The 9,587-nt window shown below is 45.1% G+C and overlaps 1 protein-coding gene across 1 annotated transcript; it reads right to left on the reverse strand.

Annotated features, from left to right (window-relative positions):
• Positions 1-7,412, reverse strand: ppm1na (protein phosphatase, Mg2+/Mn2+ dependent, 1Na (putative); the record flags this gene model as incomplete). The annotated part of the gene is made up of 6 exons (XM_083637518.1): positions 1-18; positions 401-464; positions 565-679; positions 885-1,002; positions 4,300-4,871; positions 7,007-7,412. 6 exons carry the CDS (start codon positions 7,410-7,412, stop codon positions 1-3), a joined length of 1,293 nt encoding a protein of 430 aa, XP_083493644.1.
• Between the last annotated feature and the right edge of the window lie 2,175 nt (positions 7,413-9,587).

Consider the following 9,587-nt stretch of genomic DNA (forward strand, 5'->3'; position numbering starts at 1 on the left):
CTACGATCCTTCAATGTCCTGAAATATCACAAGTCAGTGATGTTACTGTCTTCATACTCTCCATCCTGTCCTACTACGTAAAGCCTTAAATAGGAAATAAGCAGAAACTACTTTTGTGTATTTGAAGCAATATGTTTGGTGGAACAGGAGATACACTTTGCAGTCATTTTTCCTCACTTTCTTACTGCTCACACAGTTACTGCTCCTTGGTTTTACAGGGCAGTATGGATGAGTAGGTAATTGTTTTCAGGTTGAATTTAGGTTAGAATTATGCTTAGCAGAACAGACATTTGATCCTAGAGAAAGCCGTTTATGCAAATTAAGTGAATTTGTGTCAGTTGGTGCAGATATTCCATTATCATCATTGCCTACATAATGAAATGTGAACCACGTGGCTTACCATTGGCTCCTGAGCTCTGATAGGCGTGATATGTTTCTGATATGAAGCGATGATACAGTCTCTCCTGCAAAGAGAAACAGGGATTAGTTCAGGGATTAAAAACTGATTTTTGGTTCCTCTGAGGTAATTGTGCTGTAAACAGATCTGTGGTATTTTAGGCTCACTTGCTAGTGACGCCGCCCCCTGGTGGTAGACCTGCTATATTTTCTGAGGCGAGGAATTTAATCACATACAAAAGGTCAGGGTCCTCATTTCTGGACCTCATCAGCTGGATGATTTCTGTGAAGAGAGACAGTCAAAGCAATATGGCCATGGATTAGGGAAATGTTTTGGTATAAAGTGTAGTGTGTTTTGAATGTGTTTGAAATTACTTGGGCATAAAGTGTAGTGTGTGTTTTGAAAGAGTTTGAAATTATTTGGACATGAAGTGTAGTGTGTGTGTTTTGAATGTGTTTGAAATTATTTTCAGCACAAGCAAACCAACCTTCCACTTTGAGATCAATCAGTTGTTCCAGCTCTGCCTCCTTTTGCAGTGCCTCTTGTGACACCCGGGGGGCGCCAGGGAAGCGGACAATGATGATGCTGATGTTATCCAGGCTCCCCTGTGGAGGGGGATAGTACAGTTGTGTCAGATACGTTTGGTAAGTGCTAATATGTCAGTTGTAATTCAAGTTCTTATGAAACAGACCTATTCTTTGGGGGTACATATTATTCCTTTTGTGCTCACAAATTTGGGACAAGATGACCTTATCAATGTTATGTTGTCACAGAATACAACAATATTAATGATTTAGTATGTTATTGTGAATTCACAATAGTATGATTGAAATGATTTAACAACTAACACTGACTTTGATCTGTGGCTCTGGGAAGATGAACGTACAAGACTATTTTGAAGTCATGGCAGTGTCACAATGGAACAATCAAACTGATTGACTGTTGTGATGTCAGAGAGCTGAGGAATGTAGTGTACTGGATGGAACAGCCAGTCTTTCAGAAGATAAGCCCTTTTGACTGAAATAAATAGAAGCCCCTCCCTGCCAGGGTAAAGCCTCCCAGCTGGTGTGTGTCGAGCCGTAACATTGAGCTCCAGTCAACACACTCGCATTTAGCTTTAATCCAGGCTCTGCATAGCCTTTCTTCTCTCCTATCCAATGTCGTGGTGTGCCCTAATACTTCTATTTATAGGGCAGGCTATTCTCTGCTGGTACTTCACAGTACACGTCAGCGTCCAGATTTACAGCTGTACGTAATAATACTGTTACAGTATTACTAATTACAGCATTAGAAGTCGTATAGGGAAAATCTGGTTATGTAACCACAATCAGCATAGCCCAGGGGGCTCCACAGATAGATCCTGCATGGGGTGTAACCCCACCCACCCACCCACCCACCTGCCCCCTTGATGTAAAACTGCCATTCATAAATCCATGTGCTGCACTGTTCTGTGTCTTCCTAGGAAATCCATTGAGTGGAGTTCAGAATATTGGGAAGGATTTGAGGTCAGCTAAGCCCCAGAGGGTCTTAAAACTGTATGTAGGTAGCCTAAAGGCACGATTTGAAAATACATTTAATAGCACCAGTGGCTCCTGCATTACATTACTGGCTTTCCTTGGGAAGCTAAGCAGGTCTGGCCTATAGGATACTCCTTGGATGGGAGACTGGTGCTGGAAGTGGTGTTGGAGGACCAGTAGGAGGTGCTCTTCCCCTCTGGTCTGAATGGTCTGATGAATAATCTGATCTGATGAATAATCTCCCCAATGCCTCAGGGCAGAGACAGGGTCTCTGTCCTGTGAGTGAGCACCGTCCTTCGGATGAGACGTTAAACCGAGGTCCTGACTCTGTGGTCATTAAAGATCCCATTGGCACTCTTCGCAAGAGTAGGGGTGTAACCCCGGTGCCCTGGCTGGATTCCCAAACAGGCCTTTCTTCCATCATGGCCACCTAATCATCCCTCGTTACTTAACTCATTGAGTGCCAGCCACTTTTGGAGAACGGACCAGTGCCAGAGTTTCAGAGCGTTTTCAGTGATTTCTCGAGGCCCACAGAATATTGTGTGATATTACTATGTAAACACCGAACACGCACAAAGAACGATGAGACTCTCTTCTATCATCTGCAAAAAAAAGTTTATTGATACCATTTTCCGTTCTTTAGTTATGAGCCGGAGAAGATAGGTTGTTTTGAGCAAAAAGACACGTTTCAAATTAGAAGCTGAGTTATTCCGCCTTTTGTGAAATGAAGCATTTCAAGCACATTCACTGAGTCTGAAGCTAATATTTTCTGATGTAGTGACGTGGTGTAGTTGTGTGGTGCCCTGCGTGCCCCACCCCCCTCTCCCCCCCTCAGCTGCAAACTCCTCCCCACACTAACACACAGCCTAACACGCACCCAGTCTATTTTCGGAGCGCTCCGTTTTTGTGCGCCGGCTCCCAGCGCGACACGGAAATGCCAAACCGGACTGCAGGGAAAGGTTTGGCCCTTCGGTGTCGGGTGCTGCCTTTCTGGCGGCTAATCGTGTGGAGAAACTATGCAGACAGACAGACAGAGGCAGAGAGGCTCAGTTGTGGGCGCGGATTGACTGCTGTTCGCAGCCAACGTCAGCTGCAGACAGAGCAATCTATATGGCTCTGGCTGCAGCATGAGCGGTTTCTCTTTCATCACGGGGCTTTTTCCTGCTGTTTTCTGGACCTTTCTCTAATCTGGAGAGCACTGTCGCCACCTAATGAGTCCGTAAAATAGGTTATACACCTTCAATAGCTACAATATTTGTACAGGAGATGCAGGAGGCTTTGATCCACGTCCCACCGTCAAAAAACGCAATTGACGAACATACTCGTCCTTGGCACTCTACGTTAGTATCTGAATTGACGAACATACTCGTCCTTGGCACTCAATGAGTTAATTGGCTCTTTCAGTCCTCAACTCTCCACCATGATAGCTGATGTTTGGTGAGCGTTCTGGCACAAAATGGATGCCGTGCATCACCCAGGTGGGTGCTGCACATTGGTGGTGGATGAGTTGAGTTCCCTCCCCTGATACTGTATGTGAAGCGCTTTGAGTATCTAGAAAGGCGCTATATAAATCCAATCAATTAATTATTATTATTATGATGATACATATTATTTTGATATTTATAATCATGAACATGTAATTCCCAAAGACAGATACTGTAAAACCAATTCTCGAATGAAGATATGCTGATACTATCTGGAACTGCTTCACTGACAATTAATAGAACATTTTGTGGACACGCTTTATCAGTTCTGTTTTAATTTAGTTGTAAGTTTTGAATGGGTTCTAAGTTCTGAATCAAAATGATGTTTCCTTATGTCCCCAAAGTGATCGGGTCACAGGACATTTTTGACATGGGTATGATGTAGTTTGGGATGTAGGACAAACTCCTTTTTTGTTTCTTTCTACCCTTATGTTCTGATTTTTGGAACCCTATAGCCCTATTTGCTACTTACCAATGATGATGTTGATTGGTAGATTCCTTTCTCTGCACAATCCATGCTGTTCCTCATACTAGCTCCAGATAGTTAGCCACAAACCAACACAAGGTCAATGGGGTCACGCTCCTGTCTGTGCAAGCTGGCTGAGGCTCACTTAAAGTTCCTCCACAGTGCACACACAGTCAATTTCAGTGAGCCTCAGTCATCTTGCACAGACAGGTTTGTGGCTAATTATGATTGGGCTGAGAAAGGAAACTACCAATCAACATCATCATTGGTAAGTAGCAAATAGGGATAGGGTTCCAAAAATCAGAACTATCCCTTTAATTCGGCTTCCCACCCACCGGACCCTTGTGTTGGTAGGCAGGGAATCTACCGCCGCACTACCCAGACGCCCATGCAGCAAACTTACTGAATACTGACATAACGGTGGTGACGTCTCACCTTATAGAGGCAGAGATCAATGACCTGGGCACAAATTTCTCTCAGGTCATCGCACACTTGCAGACGGCTGCGCACAAAGGCACACAGATCCTCATTCCCAATGGCGTCCCACACACCATCACATGCCAAAATCAGGAACTCATCGTCGGGTGTCCTCTCCATCTCGTACACCTCGGGCTCCGGTGACACCAGCTGTTCTGTCTGCGGCCTCCAGTCCACCTCCTTGAAGTCAAAGTCCCCTAAAGCTCTGGAGACAGCCAGAGAACCATTGACCCTGTGCAGGGTCACCTGGCCCCCAGCGTTCTGGATGCGTTCTTTCTCTCTGGGGTTGTTGGGCTTGTGGTCCTCTGTGTAGAAAACCACCTTGCCGTTACGGCAGAGCAGGGTGCGGGAGTCTCCGCAGTTGATAAAGTAAATGTAATGCGTGGAGAGCAAGATGGCTGCTGCAGTGGAGCCGCTGCGGTCCCAGTTTTCCCGGCGGGCCAGTTTGTGCATGTGGCGATCGATGTCCAGGAAGGCTGTGCGGATGCCCTCCTTCACCTCCTCGGGGTCTTCCTCTGCTTTCATGCAACCTGTGGCCAAAGAGGGAGATGGTATGGAGGGAGTTCTCTTGCACACTTGGCAATTTGTGTATTTGATTCATACGCCTGATTTGAAACATTTGGCTTTGAGATAGTTTTACACCTTATTATATCGTTTCTGACTTGATTACAGCGTTTGATAATGTATGTTCTCAGATGGCTTACCAATCCATTCACCACTCTAACCATGGCACTAAGTGGAAACTTGGCATCTGAATGGTGATTGGCAGTGGCTGTGTGTTGTTTTGGTACAGGGCCTCTGACCCACTACTGAACAGCCCTTTGTTACTGTGCTCACTGCTTGAAACAAAAGTCTTCGCCATCATATACACTCCTTGTTTTGAAATTGGTGGATGGGTAATGTGATGCACATTTTATTATGTTTATGGCAACTTCCCACAGTAAAGGTCAATGTGTAAAGTTTCCATAAACACATGCAGTATGAGATGTTATTTACCTAAATTAATCTCACCCACCCTTGAACCTGAATATGTAGACACACTTGTTTAAGCTTTTTAATCTGCTCTTCATCATCTAACGTTACTTTCGTGCACTTTGTGTTAATAAATCAAGTCTATGCTCTATCCAAAGATCTACCTGTAAAACAATGAAGTGTAGCCAGAGATCTACCTGTAAAACAATGAAGTGTAGTGCTTAATTTGGTTGCCAACAAGTGTTAATTATATGAAGCCCCAGCCAATGAGTAGTCTTTTAACTGTAAAGTTTACAGTATAGTGAAAAGAAGTGATCCACACACCTTTGGAGCTCCAAAGGTGTGCTGGGATCTTGTGATGGGGACTTGAGACTTGAGACTTGGACTTGAGTCGCACTTAAGTCACACACACACAGTGACTTGAGACTTTACTTGAGACTCGTCCTCAAAGACTTGACTTGAAGGTTTGGGACTTGTGAACAATCTTTTTTTTTTTTTTTTTGGTGCATTAAAATTAAGGAAATGTCTACTGATGTCATCTCTAATCATTGCTGCTAGTGCTACTGTATTCTAATAGATAAAGGAGTGAGGATAATACAGTACCGGTACTTGTTTTGAATTCCTTAATTTTAAGCTATGCCGTGTTCTAAGCAGACTGGATGGCATGCAGCAGATGATAGAACGCTCATCCATAGGGACTTGAGACTTGACTTGGACTTGCCCCTCAAAGACTTGAGACTTGACTTGGACTTGCAAAAAATGACTTGTGAGCATCTCTGCAGCAGCGGATCACTTCTTTTCACTATGACAGGTATATTTTGATCCAGCACCCAACCCAGTGGGCTTTTGAATGTGCGCGTCTTTTGTATCCTCTTCATAGTCTTTACAGTATGACAACACACCACATTGGTAGGAAATGCATGAAACATGGGAATATAGTATTGTGAGTATGTTTTCAATTTTAAATACCGGTACATACTTTGTGGCATGCCAAATGGGTTTTTACCTTACCCCCACCTAACCTTGCTTGCTAGATGGATCACCTCGCGAGATCAAAAGAGATTCTCTCGACGTAATCCATCTTGTCATGCACAAGCAGTTAAGATGATTGGCCGAACCATGCCGGCTCGATGAATCAGCGGCAGCCTTAGGCGGGCCGTCTGGGCAAGTAGTGGGTACATGGTCTTTGTAGTTCTTTTCACTCGTCAACATGGCTGCCGCCGCGGAAGTGACAGGCAGTCTGAATGAAATTGAATGTAACGTTCCCAATTCTATGTATTCAATTCTAAAAAACGACCCTCAACATTTGGGAAGGCTAAGCCACACAACTAGTTCGTTATAATCTAACGTCATGCTTCGAAGGTGACTTTACGACGATGAGGACGGTGAGGACTCAATCAATGATAGACTACCGGTCGCAAACGTGACGTCAGAGGCATGGCGATCTGATTGGTTGAAGTTAACACGCACCAGCGGTGATAGACAGATGGGACAATCACCTGCCAAGTAGCTTGGAAAAAGTGCCCGCCTCCGTCAGCGGGTCGGGTTACTACATTCCCAGATCGACTGGTTTAGTGAAACGTAATGTGGAGCTAAACCATCCATCTGGCAGCGTCAGGTTAACCCCCACCCACCTCCCAAAAAAAACCTCAATGAATACACTGAATTAATCAGTAATCATTCAGACCAGTACCTGTAGCCAGGATCTGATCCAGCAGGTTCTTGGAGCAGTACTGTGCCACGGTGGTCCCCGCATGTCCATCAAACACAGCGAAGTAGCCCCACTCTGACAGCTGTCCTGCCAGCTTGGGCATGCAGGTGTGGGCATCCTCCATCTGAGCCCTCCAGCCCTGCATGCTCCCCATAGCATAGCTCACCCCACTCTGGGAACCCCCCTCTGTCACGTTCTTCACCAAGATAGGATGGTCCAGGTAAGGGCTAGGCATGGCATCCTCCTCGTCTATTTCGTCCTCCTCATCAAAGCCCTTTTCCCTGATCCCCCCTTTGAAGAAGAAGGTGACCATCTTCTCGGTCTCTTTGGCCAGCTGGCGGAGGAAGGAGGGCACCTCCACATTGCTGGCACGCCTGGACGTCTTCATCGCCCCGCGGAGTCTGCGCTCAAGCTTCTTGCCTGACCTGGCGGCAGCAGTCAGTCTCCTCCTGGTGCCTCTCCTCCGGCCCTGCGTCTTCCGCAGCAGGTCCAGTGCAACAGTTAGGCTGCGGCGCTCCAGGCAGGTCCAAACCAAGTTGGTGCCTTTCAGTGACTGATTGATTACTGATTGTAATTTAATTATTTATGTGGAAAATTGGATTGGTTCTCTATTAAAAATGAACAAGGCCATTTTCCTCTTTGTGTTGCTAGCCTGTTGGTGGAGCCAGATAATCCTTATGCCTCTATGCGGTGTCCTCTTTCCTGTCTCGCTCTGTTTCTGTCGGTCTGTGTCCCTCCCACTCTCCTGTGCCTGTCCTGGATCTGCTCTGAGCTTCTATTGGTCCATCTATTTCTGTTGACTCTTATCCCCCCACACTGCCCCCACACTGCCCCCCCCCCCCCCCCCCACACACACACACACACTGACCCTCCTCCTGCTGCTTTCCTTGTCCATCTCTCACTCCCTGCTGGCTAATCCCATATCTTTGGAGGCAGCCTGGCTGTGTATGCGCACATGTCTGGATTATGAGCATGTTAGCATGTTCCATAACAACACAATCCCTTAGACCAGGCACGCCCAAAGTCCGGCCCGGGGGCCAATAGACTACTTGCACAACTCCACTACTTCCTGAAATGAGTAGGGCATCTTGGTTTCCTGTCCTACACTATTGGATGAACTAATTCATGTCAGGTGTGCCTGATCATCACTGTTGTTGTGACTGCAGCAGTCAGGCACACCTGACATTAATCAGTTCATCCACAGGAAACCAAGATGCCCTACTCATTTCAGGAAGTAGTGGAGTTGTGCAAGTAGTCTATTGCGGCCCACGGACCGATTTTAAATGACCCGCCACACAGTATTCCAAGTTCACATGGTGGTGTTGTTTTTTCAGTTGACCGATGACAGCACTATCATACAGTTTGTAGACCAGCACCAAGTAGGAACTACACAAAACACAAACTAAACAAACGGTTACCTAGCAACAGACACTGGGTGGTACTTTTTCACTGAAACCTGAAATGGTTAAGTTTATCTCATTTGCCAAGAGACCGTTGCTGTTATGAAAGAGTTCAATGTGAAGAGACATTACGAGAGTAAGCAAAATTCATACCAGTGATTGTACGACAGTGATTTTGGCACTGAGAAAAAAAAGAAAACTTAAGAGTAGTACAGTTGTACTACTGTACTGTACTGTAACCCATATGATGCGAGTAGCAGCTGGCCCCACATGATCTAATCTGGCCCCCATTTAAAAAGGTTTGGACACACCATGCCTTAGGGCAGGCAATAGTATTTTTTTTGTCTCTCTGGGTGTTATATCTGTGATACATTTTAAAAACAATCCTTATTTAGCAAGCATGACTTTTTCTGCTCCCAAACTTACTCTGATACTAATTAAACTGTTACCAGCTAATCTTACCTGAGCTTACTATAAGGTGTGTCATAATGTGACGTGTTGTCCCAATATCACAGTTCTGTATCTTAAGCTTATTAGCTGCTGTGTATTTGGAGCGCCTGACCCGGTTTAGATGTAGGAATTCTGGTGACCGAGTAGTTTAAAGTCCTACATGGGATCCTATCCCACTTAAGTAGGCCTAAACCTTTTATACTGTAGGCTGGTGTTGGTCTCTACCTGGTCACAAGTAGGGATGGCTATTGTTTTGTATTTTTCCGATACCGGTGCTAAAACAATTCTTTTAAACCGGTACCAGTGTCTGAACCGTCTTTTTATTTTATTTTAAGTGGATTTTTTTTATTTAAAGAGGATCACAGGCGGCGTGGTCAAGCTGACCCTATGTGAAGTGAAAGAGTGACCTTTGACCTTTTCTCTCTCAACCACGATCCCAACAGCTTCCAGCAGGAGACAGTCATCAGTTATCAACTAGCTCCACGCTGCCCCCTGCCTGCCATCAGTGTTGCACAGTGACCTCCCACCTCACTTACCACCAAGACAAAGCAGCAAGTCAAGTTGATTCTCTATATTATATTATATTATATTATATTATCTGTCTATTCAGCCTCCACGTACATTTTTTTGTGTTATTTGTCAGATTATGCTTTGTGTAAATATGTGTTACTCCTATTTTATCCTATTTTATTCCACTATTATAGTATTCAATA

This window comes from Poromitra crassiceps (assembly GCF_964638095.1).
Source record: "Poromitra crassiceps genome assembly, chromosome: 5".
Lineage (NCBI taxonomy): Eukaryota > Metazoa > Chordata > Actinopteri > Beryciformes > Melamphaidae > Poromitra > Poromitra crassiceps.